We start from the raw sequence: 19,372 nt of genomic DNA on the forward strand, positions 1-19,372 counted from the left end.
ATCCGGGGACTCCAGGATCATGACCTGAGCCGGAGGCAGTTGCTTAACCAACTGAGCCACCCAGGCGCCCCATTTTTTTTAAAGATTTTTTTTTGAATTAGATCCTTTTAATGTCTTTCCTAATCCTGGGAAATCTTAGACTTTATGGTAGTGTTTAAGGTAGGTGTGGTGATTGGGCCTTTCTGGTTGATCCATTAAGCTTTGCCATAAAGAGGTCAAACAACATTGCCCATTCATTGGTGCGCAGAGTGTGAATCATCCCTTGCCATTAGTGCTTACGTCTCCGTCAGTACCTGAGGGAGAGATGGTGAGGAATAGTTTGTTGATCACTAAAACCTGTTGAAGAGAAGAAATTTTAGAGTAAATTAATGATTATTTTGTGAGCTGTAGTATAGAAAGTCCTGGGTTGGGGTCAATGTCACAGTGCACTGTTTGGGTGTAAGGCAAGTAAAGGCACTCGCATTTGAATCAAAGCTGGTATTAGTGAATGCATATCTGCACAATGGCTTCTATCTAGAGAAGAGTGGGCAGGCAGTACGCCTCCACACATGATTCTGTACTGAAGAAAATAATGAAAATTGGGAACTAAATTAACTCATGGCCGCTGAATGTATATCTTTCGGAGTGTGAATGTACAGTAAGTGTACGTGTTGTGCAATAGCATGCGCAGAAGGTACAGGACTCTACTTTTCCACATTGAAGCTTGAATAGGCTGGCAGGTCGAAAGGTGCTCGGGAAAATCTTTGTGTATTGTTTAAACTTACCACTTTTAGCACCAAAAGAAGAGTTTTTAGGGTGAAGGATAACAGAATTTCCTTTTCTTTTCTCTTCTTCTCTCTCTTTTTTTAAGATTTTATTTATTTATTTGAGAGAGCATGAGAAGGAGGGTCAGAGGGAGAAGCAGACTCCTCACTGAGCAGGGAGCCTGATGCAGGACTCGATCCCAGGACTCCAGGAGCATGACCGAGCTGAAGGCAGTCCCTTAACCAACTGAGCCACCTAGGCACCCCTCTTTTTTTTTTTTTTAAGATTTTATTTATTTATTTGAGAGAGAAATAGTGAGAAAGAGCATGAGCAGGGTGGAGAGGAAGAAGCAGGCTCCCTGCTGAGCAGGGAGCCCAACGTAGGGCTCGATCCCAGGACCCTAGGATCATGACCTGAGCTGAAGGCAGGTGCTTAGCTGACTGAGCCACCCAGGCGCCCCAGATAACAGGATTTCTTAAAAAGACCAGTAGAAAAGTGTACCTCTTTCTTAAACCTTACTGATTTTTTTTTTTTTTTAAGAACTTACTGAAGAAAAACTTGTACTTCTTAGTGGACATATTCCTAAGGGCTGCAACAGAATGTGAACTCCTTTTGGAACCAAAGGCAACAGAAGAGTAGATCAGGAATCCATTTGTTCCTTTACCAAAATTGAAATCTATTAAAAGTAGCATTTGACAGAATATTAAAAAGTGGTTTTCATGAGAAATTGGTCTATAGTTTCTAGGTTTGTTCTTTTTTAGTTTCATAAAAATAAAGAGTAAGAGAAGAAATCAGTTCGATACAGAAATTAATCTTTAGCTTAAGTTAGCCACTTTGGAGCTGGACATACATACTTTAGTAAAAGTATGTAAATAATATTCCTCTTATTTAAAAAAATATTATTTATGTGTTCTCTTTTTATTAAGAAAGACAATGTTGTAATTGGCCTAAATTTATTCATGCCTATGTCTAATACAAAATGAATGAAGCTGAAGATTCTGAAGACATTTACTCCCAAGTTTTCACTTTCTTTCATTCTTTTTTTTTTCTTTTTTCTTTTTTAAGATTTATTTATTTGAGAGAGAGCAAGGGGAAGGGCAGAGGGAAAGAATCCCAAAGAGACCCCCCTGCTGAGCGCGGAGCCCGACTCAGGGCTCTATCCCACGACCCTGAGATCCTGACCTGAGCTGAAACCAAGAGTCAGACGCCCAACCAGCCAAGCCACCCAGGCGCCCCACCGAGTTTTCACTTTCTTAAAAATACCAATCACATAGTAAAATGAGAGAGTAAATGTGCTTGTCAGTTGTACACTGTAAAGCACCAGGCTTGCATCAGTCATCTTAAGGAGCTCAGTATCTCATGTGAGATTACAGTACTTTGAAGACTATCTTCAAATTCACATCAAAATTAAGTCACTAGATAGATGATTAGACACCTCAGCATCTCTGAGTCTCTCTCTTGAGGCCAGTGGTGAAGGGTTTGGTGCATAAGCAGTTACAGATGAATAACATGGCTACTACTTAAGGAAATTGAGGTACTGAAAAAAGACAGATTTTTGAAAACTTATTTTTTAAGTCTAATGTAATACTTTACATTAGAGGAGACAGATTCAGAGATGAAATGACGCTTGCCTCCCCCCTCCCCGTCCCGCCCCACGTTTTATTCATACTATGATCTAGTCCAGGGTAATTTTTACCAACATAGATAGCAACATCTCAGGGACCCTATTGGTGACTTAAAAATTGGGATTGGGATATTTACATTGGTGAATAAATAAATCATTAACTTGGTAGCAAATTATTTTCTCGAGGGTGAAGAAAAGCATTGCACATCATCAAGAGAAATACAAGACAGAATGTGTTAATCTTTTAGAACGTCTCTAAAACGAGCATATGCCAGTGATCAGGAGTTGAATCAGCGAAAAGTGGAAAAAGTACTACCTTTGTAAACGTTAGTGACTGGCCTGATGAATTTAGTTTTAGCCTATGAGTGTGAAAGAAGTTTATGTACTTACTTGGCAGACCACAGCTGACTTGAAGTATCTGTGTAGTGTGAAAGAGGAAACATTGAAAAATTTCAGGAACAGCTTTTAATCAGTAGCCCCCAGTCTGATAGCTTCCAGTTTGATAGTCAAGGCAGTTAAAACACAGACCAGTCATCATTGAAAAAGTATGTGATCATTAGGGTCATTCTGTAGGCATCTTCATGACTCTAAGCAGTAATAGATAATCATAGGGTAAATCTAAGCTCCCATGTGCAGTACACTGTTACAGGAAGCACAGGGTTTGTAGCTTATTCAGGAAGATTTCTCTGCACTATGACAAGAAAAGGAGTTAGGGGCACCTGATGGCTCAGTTGGTTAAGCAACTGCCTTCGGCTCAGGTCATGATCCCGGAGTCCTGGAATCGAGTCCCGCATCAGGCTCCCTGCTCAGCGGGGAGCCTGCTTCTCCCTCTGACCCTCTCCCCTCTCATGCTGTTTCTCTGTCTTTCTCTCTTTCTCTCAAATAAATAAATAAATAAATAAATAAATAAATAAAATCTTTAAGAAAAGGAGTTAGGTCTGGTTCTCCAGAAAATTTTATCCTTTGATATTATCTTTCTGCATATGCTGAGAATGAAAGGTTATTTGTGAATAGTCTAGGAAGGCAGGATGTTTATTATTCTTTGAAGAGTTTCAAGGCCACAGTGGCACTTGAATGTGAATTGTCTGATCCTTGTTTATACATGTATAAAATGAGAAGTTGAGGCTCAATGAGCAGTCCTTCGACTTGTTTAAGATGATCAGCTTTGTATGTAATGTCTTAAAAGATGGACACATTAATGTGAATTTGCAGTGATATTACTATCAAATTCATATTATCAAACCAAGTGTGGTTAATGATTCCTAATTTTCAGTAATGTACTTCAGTCATTCCAAAAGGGATGTCATTTTATATAGGAAATTAAAGAAAAGCATTCCTGATAAGATGACATAGGAACTGGGACCTGAGTAAAGTGAGAGATTGAGTCATGGGGATATTTGGTAGAAAAGTGTTACAGGCAAAGAGCCAGTACAAATGTCCTGATGTGGGAGCTTGCTTGGCCAGTGTCCCTGGAGCAGAGTAAAGAATGGGGAATGTGTTGGGAGAGAGTAGAGGATGAGGACAGAAAGATGTACTGATGGTGTGGTGAACATGTAAGACCCTGTACAGCAGGGCTAGGAATTTGGATTTTGTTTTTTTTAAAGCTTTTATTTATTTGACAGAGACACAGCAAGAGAGGGAACACAAGCAGGGGGAGTGGGAGAGGGAGAAGCAGGCTTCCCGCAGAGCAGGGAGCCCGATGCGGGGCTCGATCCCAGGACCCTGAGATCATGACCTGAGCCGAAGGCAGATGCTTAATGACTGAGCCACCCAGCCACCCCTAGGAATTTGGGTTTTAATTTTAATGTGATGAGTTATATTGGGAGGCTTTTGGGGTTTTTTGTTTTTTGGCTTGAACTCACAACCCTGAGCTCAAGACCTGAGCTGAGATCAGGAGTTGGATGCTCAACTAACTAAGCCACCCAGGCACACCTATATTGGAGGGTTTTGAGCAGAGGAATACCTGATCTAATTTTTTACATTTTTAGTCTTAAATTAACGGTCACACGTGCACATAGGTTTAATGGTACCCCTTCTCTACTTTCTCTTTAGTCTCTTAGCTGATTATTTTGATACTCTATTTCTCTAAATAGAGTGCTTTTACTTCTCCTTTTTAATTTTCTGTTTTTGATACTACTTATTGACTTCCCATGGGGGAATGTAATTTCTCTGTTTTCTTTCCTCCTGTTACATTCTTGCATCATTTTCATCCTTTATTTTTTCAGATTTATGTTGCTGTTTTAATTGGATCAGAATATAACATTATGGCAATCTAAATGTTATTCAGAGCTGGGCAGTGTATTAAATTGATTATTATTATTATGTTTTTAAAGTAAGTTTTTTTTTTTAAGATTTTATTTATTTACTTGACAGAGAGACAGGGAGAGCCGGAACACAAGCAGGGGGAGTGGGAGAGGGAGAAGCAGGCCTCCCGCTGAGTGGGGAGCCCGATGCGGGGCTCAATTCCAGGACCCTAGGATCATGACCCAAGCCGAAGGCAGACACTTAACGACTGAACCACCCAGGCGTCCCTAAACTGATGATTAATTTCCTCTATAACTTTTTGTTTTCTCTAGAGATAATTGTCTTTTTATGTTTGTTGGCTGGATTTCTATATACTTTAATTAAATGCCAAACTCTATTAGTTATATAAATGTATCAAGTAGTTGAAACAGTCAATTTTTCTGTTTGTTTCATCTTCCTTAAGGAGTTTTTTTCAGAGCCTTTTGACCTGTTCCCAGTCATGGTTTGTTCTCTCTGCTTGACATACAACTACTGTCCTGGGATCCATCATCCTGGGATCAACAGAGTCCCCTTTGTTTCTTACCTTATTAGGATCCCCAAAGTTCTGTAACCCAAGACTAAATCTTTTCTTAAATGATTTTTTTTTTTTAATAGAACACTTTAGGAATTTCTATGTCAATGTTGCATTAAGGGGCCGTACTAATCTCTGTATCATTCCAATTATTTTTAGTATATGTGTTGCTAAAGTGAGCACTTAAGTGATTCATTTTTACTTTTTTAAATATATTGTTATTCAAGTATAATTAGCATACATTATTATATTAGTTTCAGGTGTACAATATTCAGTAAAATAGTACTCATCATGATAAGTGTACTGTTAATCGTCTTCACCTATTTCATCTATCCCCACATCTGCCTCCCCTCTAGTGACCACCAGTTTGTTCTCTGTATTTAAGAGTTTGCTTTTTTTTTTGTTCGTCTCTTTTTATTCTTTGTTCTTTTGTTTGGTTTCTTAAATTCCATGTATAAGTGAAATCATACGGTATTTGTCTTTTTCTGACTTACTTCGCTTAGCATTATACCCTGTAGGTTCATCCATGTTGTTGCAGATGGCAAGATTTCATTTAAATGACTCATTTTTAAAGATTGCCTTCTACCTACATAGGATCTGTGTCCTCTGAGTTGATTTTCTATTTGCTTTGGTTTCTGCATTCTGTAGATGTCTGGGAATCTGTAGTTATCTACTTGTGTTTAAGGGGTGGAGAAAGGGCAGCTTAAAATTCAAAGCTCTCTGTGCCAGAGCAGGACTTACTGACTTTGACTTTCACTGTTGTGATCTGGTTGGGTCTTTCTTTTGGTTGGGGACTATCTTCTGCTTGTCTTCTTGCGCTGGGCAGACTGTGCCTGGAGAAATATTGGCAGTCTTCTGCCTCGAATATGAAGGTCTGTCTCCTGTTTTGGGTTGGGAAAGAGGCCTTGATGGAGAGGTGGGAGACTCAGCCTCGAGCATTATGCGTTTACTTAATGCTTTTCTTCTTAGGATTTTATCTTTGCTTCATCCATTCATGCTCTTGTTTTATTCTCTGCAGAAGCTAAACCTTTAGGTCTTTGGCTAGGATGAGAGAAAGGCCCATTGCCTGGCTGAGTAGCAGGTGGAGGTTGGGTGATTTGATTGCTTCTTAAGCAAACCTTGTATCAATTCTCCTTATTCTGGCACCCCACCTTTCACGTTCATGTAGGGAGGACAGCTTTGTTCTCAACTTTTACTTACTGCTAGCATGGGATTCTGCTTCCTTAAGCTTGATTAATCTTTTACCATCTTAAAACATTTTATTGCTTTTTGTTTTGTTTTATTGACAAATAAAGGGGCATTTATATACTATAAAACTAATGCTTTTATTTTATTTTCTTTTTTTAAAGATTTTATTTATTTATTGGAGAGAGTGTGTGATTAGAGAGAATGTGCATGTGAGCGAGGAAAGGGGCAGAGGGAGAGGGAAAAAGTCTTAAGTGACTCCCTGCTGAGCTTGGAGCCAGGTGCAGGGCTCAGTCTCATGATCTCACCACCCTGACATCATGACCTGAGCCAAAATCAAGTGTTGGACGCTTGACCAGCTGAGCCACCCAGGCACTCCTCCCTTCTTGCTTTTATCTTTCTTTGTATGCCAGTACATTTGAAAGCTTTAAACAGACTCAGAAGTAAGAACACTGCAGTAGTCTTACATTCATTAAAGAAATGAGCTTTTAATTTTCCCACACGGAAGCCACCAGTTCCTATTTGTTATTAGCAAGTTCTACCATATATTCCAGGAATTGATAATTGTATTCCTAATCATATTTTATTTCAAAGTATAAGAAAGGGTAAATAACAATTCATAAGATCTTTGTAATCTTTTATTTTTAAAAGGGCTCTCAGTCCTCATTATATACCATAAAATTCACCTGTTTTAAACGTATAATACAATGGTTTTTAGTGTACATACACATTTGTGCAGCTATCACCACAATCCAGTTTTATTTTTTTTCCACAATCCAGTTTTAGAACATTTCCATCACAAGAAAGATGCCTCATGTCTATTTTTACTCATTTCCGGTTTTCACCCCAGCCTGAGGCAGCTGCTGATCTGTGTTCTGTCTTAATATGTTTGTCTTTTCTGGACATTTCATATAAAATTCATATATTCTACATCTAGCTTATTTTACTCAGCATAATGTATTTGAGCTTTGTCCATTTTTTTTTTTTTTTAAGATTTCTTATTTATTTATTTGACAGAGAGAGACACAGCGAGAGAGGGAACACAAGCAGGGGGAGTGGGAGAGGGAGAAGCAGGCTTCCTGCCGAGCAGAGAGCCCGATGCGGGGCTCGATCCCAGGACGCTGGGATTATTCCCTGAGCCGAAGGCAGACACTTAATGACTGAGCCACCGAGGCGCCCGAGCTTTGTCCATGTTATAGCATATCTTTCATTCTTTTATTGCTGAGTGGTTAGTATTCTGTCATATGGATGTGTATCATGTTTTGTTTATCCATGAACTGTTTGATAAATATTTTGGATTATTTCCACTTTCTGGCTGTTATGAGTGATGCTGCTGTGAACATTTGCATACAAGTTTTTGTGTGGGCATATGTCTTTCTTTCTACCAAGGGATAGGATTTCTAAATTGTGTGGTAATTTATATTTAACTTTTTAAGGAACTGTCAAACTTTTCCATAGTGGCAATTTCATTTTATAGGCCAATATAATATTGGTATCTAAATCAAACAAGGTATAGTTTAATGTACAATGATGCAAAAACCCTAAAAATTGTATTAGGGAACCAAATATAGTAATGCTTAAAATAAATAATAAATCACATTGAAGTTAGTATTCTTTAGATACAAAGGCTAGTTTAAAGTTAGAAAAATCAAGTAAGAGGCTCCTGGGGGGCTGTCGGTTAAGTGTCTGACTCTTGATTTTGACTCAGGTTATGATCTCATGGGTTCTGAGATCAAGTCCTACGATGGGCTCTGTGCTCAGTGGGGAGTCTGCTTGAAAATTCTCTCCCTCTGCCCCTTCCCTCACTCACACACACTCTCTATCTCTAAAATAAAACCGGGGCGCCTGGATGGCTCAGTTGGCTAAGCGTCTGCCTTCCGCTCCGGTCATGGTCCCAGGGTCCTGGGATCGAGCCCCACGTCCATTGGGTTCCCTGCTCAGCGGGGAGTCTGCTTTTCTCTCTGCCCCTCCCCCTGCTCATGCTCGCTCCCTCATAAATAAATAAAATCTTTAAAAATAAAATAAAGGGGCGCCTGGGTGGCTCAGTCATTAAGCGTCTGCCTTAGGCTCAGGTCATGATCCCAGGATCCTGGGATCGAGCCCCACATCGGGCTCCCTGCTCAGTAGGAAGCCTGCTTCTCCCTCTCCCACTCCCCCTGCTTGTGTTCCCTCTCTCTCTCTCTCTCTCTCTGTCAAATAAATAAATAAATCTTTTCTTAAAAAAAGAAAAGTCAAAAAATACAATCTACCCTGTTACCAGAATAGAGAAAAAACCATACTATTATCTAAAATGTGGAAAAGGCATTTGATAAAATTTCATTTATGATTTAAAAATTCAGCAGCGATGGGGCACTGGGTGGACCAGTGAGTTACGAGTCCGCGTTTGGCTCAGGTCATGATCCCAGGGTCCTGGGATTGAGCCCCGCATTGGGCTCCCTGCTCAGCAGAGATCTGCTTGTCCCTCTCCCTCTGCCCCTACCGCCCCCTGTGCGAGTTCTCTGTCTCTTTCTCTCTTTCAAATAATAAATAAAAAAATCTTTAAAAAAATTCAGCAGAGACTAGTGGGGAACCTCCATATCCAATGAACAGTATCTACAAAAAAATCTGTAGTAAATGTTACACTTAGCTGTAGAACTTTTAAACTTTTAACATGAAAAGGTAAAGTAGTTAACATCCATTCAACATTTTACTAGAGGAGAAAGTGTATAATGTTTAGAAAGGAAGAAGCAAGTGTTTTTGGAGATGTTAAGACTGTCTTTGTAGAAGGCTCAAAATGATCTACGGATAAATTGTTAAGAGGACCATAAAGTTTCTGGATACTAAGTCAGTAAACAGAAATCATTTACATTTCTTTTCACAGTAAGTTAGAAAATGTACTTTGGGCGCCTGGGTGGCTCAGATGGTTGAGCGTCTGCCTTCGGCTCAGGTCATGATCCCAGGGTCCTGGGATCGAGTCCCGCATCGGGCTCTCTGCTCCTTGGGAGCCTGCTTCTCCCTCTGCCTCTCTCTCTCTGTCTCTCATGAATAAATAAATAAAATCTTTAAAAAAAAAAAAAAGAAAATGTACTTTAAAAATCATATAATTCGGGGCACCTGGGTGGCTCAGTCAGTTAAGCATCTGCCTTCGGATTAGGTCCTGATCTTGGGGTCCTGGGATTGAGCCCCGCGTTGGGCTCCCTCCTCAACGGGGAGCCTACTTCTCCCTCTTCCTCTGCCCCTCGGTCCTGCTTGTGCTCCCTCTCTTGCTCTGTCTCAAATGAATAAAATCTTAAAAAAACATATAATTTACAAAAACATGAAAAAATAAACCTGACAAAAGATGTATAAGATCTTTTGGAGAAAATTATGAAGCTTTAATGGAAAACATTACAGAGAACTTAAGTTGACTCTCAAAAGTTAGACATTGGGCAGTGAAGAATAACCCTTCTGTGGAGGAGAGACAGGTTAGGGTGCTTCTTGAAAATCTAGTTCATTCTCATTTTAGGATTATGTTCTCTTGGGTCTGGGTACCAACTTAATCAAAATGTTGCTATCATCTCCTGTTTTATTTTCTTACTGTCTTTGTTGGTTTGTGCAGTTTTTAAAGTTGGAAGAGAGATAGTTGGAATAATCCAGATGAGAGGTGGTTGAGGTTTAGGCCAGGAACCCAGGATTTCCAAGTGCCTTGGTTAGGACTGCCCCTTTCACAGATTTCACATCATGTTTGATTGGAGTGAAAGTGTGGTCCTAGAATTCTGTATATTCCTAGCTAGACCTTCACCCATCCCAATTTCCAACCACTCACCACTGTCTACCTTGAAACTATCATTAATAATCTTATTCATTATTTTTATTTTTCTTGTTTATAGTAGTCATCACAAGAGTCCTAGGATTTCTCCAGGGCTCTATAGAGGTGCCCATATCCTATCTCCTCGACAGTATGTCTGCCTTCATTGTTCTCTTTGTTTCTGTTGCTCATATCAACCTTTGACACATAATGTATTTATCTGTACATCTTCCTTCGAATACAAACTCCATGAAGACAGGGTTTTGTCTGTTTTTATTGCATATTGCAAGCACTTAGAGCAATGCCTTACACATATAGTTGCTCAACAAAAATGTGTTGAATAACGGATGGAAAACAGTGATACCAAAGGAGAATACTTGTATCCCAGATAAAGTTTTAAGATTGAGAATACTGAATTTGTTGGTGGATTAAGTGTGAAATCAGTGAGAGAGAGAGAGGTGACAGAAGGCTCTTCCATCTTTGCCCTAAATAGGTGAATAACCATAGTTGCCATTCTTAGGAGGGGGAAACTGAACAAAGCAAATTATGGGGTAATATCAGTTATTTGAAGGTAACAAGTTTAAAAGTCACTGAATAGATGTTCTCAAAATTTCCTTCTTTTTTTGTGTGTGTGGGGTTGTTTTTATTTATTTATTTATTTATTTTAATGATTTTCTATTTGAGATAGCATGCACCAGCGGGGGGAGCAGAGGGAGAGGGAGAAGCAGGCTCCCCGCTGAGCAGGGAGCCAGATGTGGGACTTGATCCCAGGACCCCAGGATCATGACCTGAGCCCAAGGCAGACAACAACTGAGCCACTCAGGCGCCCCTTTTTCCTTTTTGTTATTTTTAAACATTTTATTTATTTGAGAGAGAGAGTACAGAGGGAGAGCCAGACTCCCCGCTGAACAGGGATTCTGACGCAGGGCTCAATCCCAGGACCCCAAGATCAGGACCTGAGCTGAAGGCAGATGCTTAACTAACTGAGCAGCCCAGGCACCCCTTTCTAGTTGGTTTTAACATCATATGGTTTTTGGAGCCTGTACTCACCATATTTATTTGCAATGTGTTCTCAGGTCATGCGCATTGTGGATAATGTCCGTCCTGATCGACAGACAGTTATGTTTTCAGCTACCTTTCCCAGAGCTATGGAGGCTTTGGCTCGCAGAATCTTGAGTAAACCCATTGAAGTGCAGGTTGGAGGCAGGAGTGTGGTTTGCTCAGATGTGGAACAACAAGTGGTGGGTACAATCTTTCGGAAATCCTCAGTTCCCTGGATGTTTAGGCAGTGTGTGATCCTTTGGGGATCATTGTGATGAAGGCAGGTAATTGTCTAATCTTAAATAGGATACAGCTCAGCCATTAATATTTTATCCGATAAACTCAACCTATTCCTTGGAACTGCGTGTTTAAAATGCTCTTTTTAGTTCCTCCCACCAGAAGAGGTGGGACTGGTGGATGGAAATATCACATACCTATTTTATTCTTTAGTTAATAGGATGTGAGGTCAAGAGGCAGAGAGTACTAGATGATGGTTTGCTCACATTTGCAAGCCCCTTCTCTCAGTTAGAAATTTTTTTTGGTCTTACTGGTTTATCAGTTAAAATCAACATTTTCCTACCGATTCCTAAAGATACAGCAAGATGTTGTCATTTAGCCATTTGCCACAAATAAAATGAATATTTTTGCTTAAGAGATATATTTGCATTTTTATTCCATTGACTTGGTGCAATTTGGATTTTCAGATTGTTATTGAAGAAGAAAAGAAATTTTTGAAGTTACTTGAGCTTCTTGGCCATTATCAAGAATCGGGATCTGTCATTATATTTGTGGATAAGCAGGAACATGCTGATGGTCTTCTGAAAGATTTAATGAGAGCATCTTATCCTTGCATGTCTCTTCATGGAGGTAATGTTTAGTGAAGTATCTGTTGAATACTTAATTTGGCCAAGCGCTGCTGTCTTCTGAATGATATTTACTGTGTACTGTGATTTAGAGCCAGATTTTGTATCATCTATCTCAGTTTTTATTCACAACAACTCTATGAAGGGTAAGTATTATTATTGTTCCATCTTAGAGATAAAGAAAATAAGACAACAGTACATTGGTTTGACCAAACCCTATAGCCATTAATCAGATAAGGAGAAATTGAACTTAAAATTTTGTTTCACGTTAAATCCTTTCCATTGTGCCATGCTACTTAAATGTTTTCATGATTCGCATTAGACCTTTAATTGAAAGAAACATTTTAAGGGACGCCTGGGTGGCTCAGTCGGTTAAGCATCTGCCTTCGGCTCAGGTCATGAGCCGCGGGGAGCCTGCTTCTCCCTCTGCCTCTGTCTCTCATGAATAAATAAATAAAATCTTTAAAAAAAAAGAAACATTTTAATTTTTAATTTTAATGTAACATCTCCATTGTCAAATGTATGTGGGACTTAGAACACTAAACATATGGAACAGAGACCGTTTGAATTATCGTCACTAAGTGTTCTGGCAGTCTGTGACTTTGTAATGAACCATGCCAAAGTTTCGTGGCAAATGTCATTTATTTATAAATGTGCACGTTGGGTGGAGCTCAGCACATACTGTCTAGTTTCTGTTTCATGCTGTGTCTACTGGGGTGGCTTAGTTGGGACTGGGGATCCATTTCCAACTTGCCTTAACTTAGGTGGCTGGCATGTTGACACTGAACTCAGGCTATTGGCCTGGGGTGATGGCTCTTCCCTTTGCGGATCTCTCTGTGGGAGTACCTGGCTAGAAGGCAAGAACCGAAAGTTGACAAGGCTGGTTAAGGATGGTACTTTCATTTTCACAATATACGGTAGGTCAAAATAGTCCCAGGACTGGCTAAGACTAGAGGGGATGGAGGCGTAGACTCCCAATTCTTGATATGAGGGTCATTCCCTATGCAGAAGAGTATGTAGAATAGGCCATGCTTTTGCTGTCATCTTTGGAAAATACAGTCTACCATACCACGTGTCATTGTGGATGCAGTTAAAAGGGCTTTTAGGTACTTTGAGGGTGTGTATTTGGTTAACTTTTAATGTTTGAAAATGCCTCATATTTTCTCCTTTTTTTGTTATTGGGATAAAATATACATTATATAAAATTTACCGTTTTAACTATTTTTAAGTGTATAAATCAGTGACATTAAGTGCATTCACAGTGCTGTGTAATATCACTGTTACCTACTTCCAGAAGTTTTTTCATCCCAAACAAAAACTCTCTACCTATTAAGTAATAACTTCATCTCCATCCCCACCCCTTAGCCCCTGGGAACCTGTATTCTAATTTTTCCATCTGTTAATTTCCCTGTTTTAGGTATTTCACACACGTGGAATCATACAGTATTTGTCTTTTTGTGCCTTTTTTTTTTTTCACTTAGCGTAATTGTCTTTGAGACTTATTGATGTTTTATCATGTATCAGAATTTTTTAATAAGTATTTTAATTCTAGTGTAGTTAACATACAGTGCTAAATTATTTTCAGTTGTACAATATAGTGATTTAACAGTTGTATACATCACTCAGTGCTTGTCATAAGTGTCCTCTTAATCCCATCACCTATTTCACCCATCCCCCCACCCACCTCTCCTCTGGTAACCCTCAGTTCGTGCTCTAGATAAGAGTCTATTTCTTGGTATGTCTGTCTCTCTTTCTTTTTTTCCTTTGCTCATTTGTTTTGTTTCTTAAATTCCATGTATGAGTGGAATCGTATCATATCTGTCTTTCTCTGAGTTATTTCATTTAGCATTATACTTTCTGGCTTCATCCATGTTGTTGCAAATGGCAAGATATCATTCTTTTTATGGCTGAATAATATTGCATTCTATATATATACCCCACATCGATATCCATTCATCTATTGATGGATACTTGGGCTCCTTCCTTATTTTAAATAATAGTGCTGTAAACCTAGGGGTGCACATGTCCTTTTGAATTAGTGTTTTTGTATTCTTTGGGTAAATTAGTGTTTTTGTATTCTTTGGGTATTCTAGGAGTGCTATTACTGGATTGCAGGGTAGTTTTTTTTTTTTATTAACATATAATGTATTATTTTTTTCAGAGGTACAGGTCTGTGATTCATCAGTCTTACACAATTCACAGCATCACCATAGCACATATCCTCCCCAATGTCTACCACCCAGCCACCCCATCCCTCCTCCACTCCAGCAACCCTCAGTTCGTTTCCTGAGATTAAGAGTCTCTTATGGTTTGTCTCCCTCTTTGGTTTCATCTTGTTTCATTTTTTCTTCTCTTCCCCTATGATCCTCTGCCTTGTTTCTCAAATTCCACGTATCAGTGAAATCATATGATAATTGTCTCTCTCTGATTGACTTATTTCACTTAGCATAATACCCTCTAGTTCCATCCACATTGTTCCAAATGGCAAGATTTCATTTTTTTGATGGCTGCATAATATTCCAGTGTGTGTGTGTGTGTGTGTGTGTGTGTGTATTACATCTTCTTTATCCATTCATCTGTCAATGGACATCTGGGCTCTTTCCATAGTTTGGCTATTGTGGACATTGCTGCTATAAACATTGGGGTGAACGTGCCCCTTTGGATCACTACATTTGTATCTTTAGGGTAAATACCCAGTAGTGCAATTGCTGGGTCGTAGGGTAGCTCTATTTCAACTTTTTGAGGAATCTCCATACTGTTTTCCAGAGTGGCTGCACCAGCTTGCATTCCTACCAACAGTCTAAGAGGGTTCCCCTTTCTACGCATCCTCGTCAACATCTGTCTTTTCCCGACTTGTTAATTTTAGCCATTCTGACTGGTGTGAGGTGGTATCTCGTTGAGATTTTGATTTGTGTTTCCCTGATGCCGAGTGATGTTGAGCACTTTTTCACGTGTTGCCCATTTGGATGTCTTCTTTGCAGAAATGTCTGTTCATGTCTTCTGCCCATTTCTTGATTGGATTATTTGTTCTTTGGGTGTTGTCTTTATAGATTTTGTATACTAGGGGCACCTGGGCGGTTCAGTCATTAAGTGTCTGCCTTTGGCTCAGGTCATGATCCTGGGGTCCTGGGATTGAGCCCTGCATCAGGCTCCCTACTCAGCAGGAAGCCTGCTTCTCCCTCTCCCACTCCCCCTGCTTGTGTACCCTCTTTCATTGTCCTTCTCTCTGTCAAATAAAATCTTAAAAAAAAAAAAGATTTTGGATACTAGCCCTTTATCTGATATATCTTTTGCAAATTTCTTCTCCCATTCTGTCAGTTGTCTTTTGGTTTTGTTGACTGTTTCCTTTGCTGTGCAAAAGCTTTTTTTCTTGATGAAGTCCCAATAGTTCATTTTTGCCCTTGCTTCCCTTGCCTTTGGCGATGTGTCTAGGAAGAAGTTGCTGCGGCTGAGGTCGAAGAGGTTGCTGCCTGTGTTCTTCTCAAGGATTTTGATGGATTTCTGTCTCACATTTAGGTCTTTCATTCATTTTGAGTCTATTTTTGTGTGTGGTGTAAGGAAATGGTCCAGTTTCATTCTTCTGCATGTGGCTGTCCAATTTTCCCAACACCATTTGTTGAAAAAACTGTCTTTTTTCCAATGGACGTTCTTTCTTGCTTTGTCGAAGATTAGTTGACCGTAGAGTTGAGGGTCCATTTCTGGGCTCTTTACAGGCCACTTTGCTGAATTCCTGAATGAGTTCTAGCAGTTTTGGGGTGGAGTCTTTTGGGTTTTCCGCATAAAGTATCATATCCTCGGCAAAGAGTGAGATTTTGACTTCTTCTTTGCCGATTCAGATGCCTTTTATTTCTTTTTGTTCTCTGATTGCTGAGGCTAAGACTTCTAGTACTATGATGAACAGCAGTGGTGATAGTGGACATCCCTGCCACATTCCTGACGTTAGGGGGAAAGCTCTCAGTTTTTCCCCATTGAGAATGATATTCGCTGTGGGTTTTTCTTAGATGGCTTTTATGATATTGAGGTATATACCCTCTATCCCGACACTGTGAAGAGTTTTAATCAAGAAAGGATGCTGTACTTTGTCAAATGCTTTTTCTGCGTCTATTGAGATTATCATATGGTTCTTGTTCTTTCTTTTATTAATGTAGTGTATCACATTGATTTGCAGATGTTTAACCAACCTTGCAGACCAGGAATAAATCTCCCTTGGTCATGGTGAATAATTGTTTTAATGTACTGTTTGATCCTATTGGCTAATATTTTGGTGAGAATTTTTGCATCCATGTTCATCAGGGATATTGGTCTGTAGTTCTTTTTTTTTTTTTTTTTTAAAGATTTTATTTATTTATTTGACAGAGATAGCACAAGTAGACAGAGGGAGAGGGAGAAGCAGGCTCTCCGCCAAGCAGGGAGCCAGACGTGGGGCTCGATCCCAGGACCACAGGATCATGACCTGAGCTGAAGGCAGCCACTTAACCAACTGAGCCACCCAGGCACCCCTGTAGTTCTCCTTTTTGATGAGGTCTTTGTCTGGTTTTGAGATCAAGGTAATTAATGCTGGCCTCATAAAATGAGTTTGGAAGTTTTCCTTCCACTTCTATTTTTTTGAACAGTTTCAGAAGAAGAGGTATTAATTCTTCTTCAAATGTTTGGTAGAATTCCCCTGGGAAGCCTTCTGGCCTTGGGCTCTTGTTTTATTGGGATATTTTTTATTACTGCTTCGATTTCCTTTCTGTTTCTTCCTAGGTCAGTTTAGGTAGTTTATACTTCTCTAGGAATGCATCCATTTCTTCCAGATTGTCTAATTTGCTGGCATATAGTTTTGCTCATAATATGTTCGTATAATTATTTGTATTTCTTTGGTATTGGTTGTGATCTCTCCTCTTTCATTAATGATTTTATTTATTTGGGTCCTTTCTCTTTTCTTTTTGGTAAGTCTGGCCAGGGGTTTATCAGTCTTATTAATTCTTTGAAGAACCGGCTCCTAGTTTTGTTGATATGTTCTACTGTTCTTTTGGTTTCTAGTTCATTGATTTCTGCTCTGATCTTTATTATTTCTCTTCTCCTGCTAGGTTTAGGCTTTATTTGCTGTTCTTTCTCCAGCTCCTTCAGGTATAGGGTTAGGTTGTGTATTTAAGACCTTTCTTTGAGAAAGGCTTGTATTGCTATATACTTTCCTCTTAGGACCACCTGTGCTGCATCCCAAAGATTCTGAACAGTTGTGTTTTCATTTTCATTGGTTTCCATGAATTTTTCTAATTCTTCTTTAATTTCCTGGTTGACCCATTCATTCTTTTTTTTTTTTTTTTTTTAGATTTTATTTATTTATTTGACACAGAGAGACAGCAAGAGAGGGAATACAAGCAGGGCGAGTGGGAGAGGAAGAAGTAGGCTTCCTGCTGAGTGAGCAGGGAACCCAATGTGGGGCTCGATCCTGGGACCCTGGGATCATGACCTGAGCTGAAGGCAGATGCTTAATGACTGAGCTACCCATTCATTCTTTAGTAGGATGTTCTTTAGCCTCCAACTATTTGAGTTCTTTCCAACTTTCCTCATGTGATTGAGTTCGAATTTCAAAGCATTGTGGTCTGAAAATATGAAGGGAATGATCCCACTCTTTTGGTACCGGTTGAGACCTGATTTGTGACCCAGGATGTGATCTATTCTGAAGGGCGTTCCATGTGCACTCAAAAAGAATATGTGGTCTGTTGCTTTGGGATGGAATGTTCTGAATATATCTGTGAAGTCCCATCTGGTCCAGTGTGCCATTTAAAGCCCTTATTTCCTTGTTGATTTTTTTTTTTTTAAGATTTTATTTATTTATTTGACAGAGAGAGACACAGCGAGAGAAGGAACACAAGCAGAGGCAGTGGGAGAGGGAGAAACAGGCTTTCCATGGAGCAGGGAGCCCGATGCGGGGCTTGATCCTAGGACCCTGGGATCATGACCTGAGCCGAAGGCAGACGCTTAACGACTAAGCCACCCAGGAGCCCCTCCTTGTTGATCTTTTGCTTATATTATCTGTCCGTTTCAGTGAGGGATTACTGTATTACAATATATATATATTATATATAGTATATATATATTATTATATATATTACTATATATATAGTAATATATATATTACTATATTACTATATATATTACTATATTTTTGTTGATGTGTTTCTTTGATCTTGTTATTAATTGGCTCATATAATTGGCAGCTCCCATGTTAAGGAGCATAAATATTTACAATTGTTAGATCTTCTTGTTGAATAGACCCTTTTTAAGTATGTAGTGTCCTTCCTCATCTATTATTATAGTCTTCGGTTTAAAATCTAATTTGTCTGGTACAAGGATTGCCACCCCAGCTTTCTTTTGATGTCCATTATTAGCATAGTAAATGGTTTTCCACTCCCTCGCTTTAAATCTGGAGGTGTCTTTGGGTCTAAAATGAGTCTCTTGCAGACAGCATATCCATGGGTCTTGTTTTTTTTATCCAATCTTATACCCTGTGTCTTTTGATTGGGGCATTTAGCCTATTTACATTCAGGGTAACTATCGAAAGATATGAATTTAGTGCCATTGTATTGTCTGTAAGGTGACTGTTATTGTATATTGTCTGTGTTCCCTTCTGGTCTGTGTTACTTTTAGGCTCTCTTTGCTTAGAGGACCCCTTTCAATATTTTTTGTAGGGCTGGTTGGTGATCACAAATTCTTTTACTTTCTGTTTCTCCTGGAAGCTTTTTATCTCTCCTTCTATTTTCAATGACAGCCTAGCTGGATATTGTATTCTTGGCTGCATATTTTTCTCGTTTAGTGCCCTGAATATGTCATGCCAGTCCTTTCTAGCTTGCTAGGTCTCTGTGGATAGGTCTGCTGCCAATCTAATGTTCCTACCGTTGTAAGTTACAGACCTCTTGTCCCAAGCTGCTTTCAGGATTTTCTCTTTGTCTCTGATATTTGTAAGTTTTACTATTAGGTGTTGGGGTGTTGACCCATTTTTATTGATTTTTGTGGGGGGTTCTCTGTGCCTCCTAGATTTTGATGCCTGTTTCCTTCCCCAAATTAGGGAAGTTCTCTGATATAATTTCTTCAGTATACCTTCTGCCTGTTTCTCTCTTTCCTATTCTTTTGGGATCCCAATTATTCTAATATTGTTTCTCTTTATGGTATCATTTAGCTCTCGAATTCTCCTCTTGTGATCCAGTAGTTGTTTATCTCTCTTTTTCTCAGCTTCTTTATTCTCCATCATTTGGTCTTCTATATCACTAAGTGTCTCTTCTGCATAATTTATCCTAGCAGTTAGAGCCTCCATTTTTGACTGCACCTCATTAATATTAGAGCCTCCA

General features: G+C 39.3%; 1 protein-coding gene across 6 annotated transcripts in view; it reads left to right on the forward strand.

The window, feature by feature from the left end:
• The window catches only part of DDX46 (DEAD-box helicase 46), a 78,247-nt gene that overhangs the window by 26,734 nt on the left and 32,141 nt on the right, over positions 1–19,372 (forward strand). For all 6 annotated transcript variants that reach the window (XR_004680881.1, XM_035014160.1, XM_035014159.1 and 3 more), the window contains 2 exons: positions 11,211–11,375; positions 11,880–12,042. Coding sequence is in view for 5 of the 6 variants with exons in the window: in XM_035014160.1 (XP_034870051.1) it covers positions 11,211–11,375; positions 11,880–12,042 (328 nt within the window). In the remaining variant the exon portion in view is untranslated. The remainder of the gene's footprint in view (positions 1–11,210; positions 11,376–11,879; positions 12,043–19,372) is intronic.

The sequence above is a fragment of the Mirounga leonina genome, unplaced genomic scaffold (assembly GCF_011800145.1).
Source record: "Mirounga leonina isolate KUSES-001 unplaced genomic scaffold, KU_Mleo_1.0 Mir_168, whole genome shotgun sequence".
NCBI classification, from domain to species: domain Eukaryota; kingdom Metazoa; phylum Chordata; class Mammalia; order Carnivora; family Phocidae; genus Mirounga; species Mirounga leonina.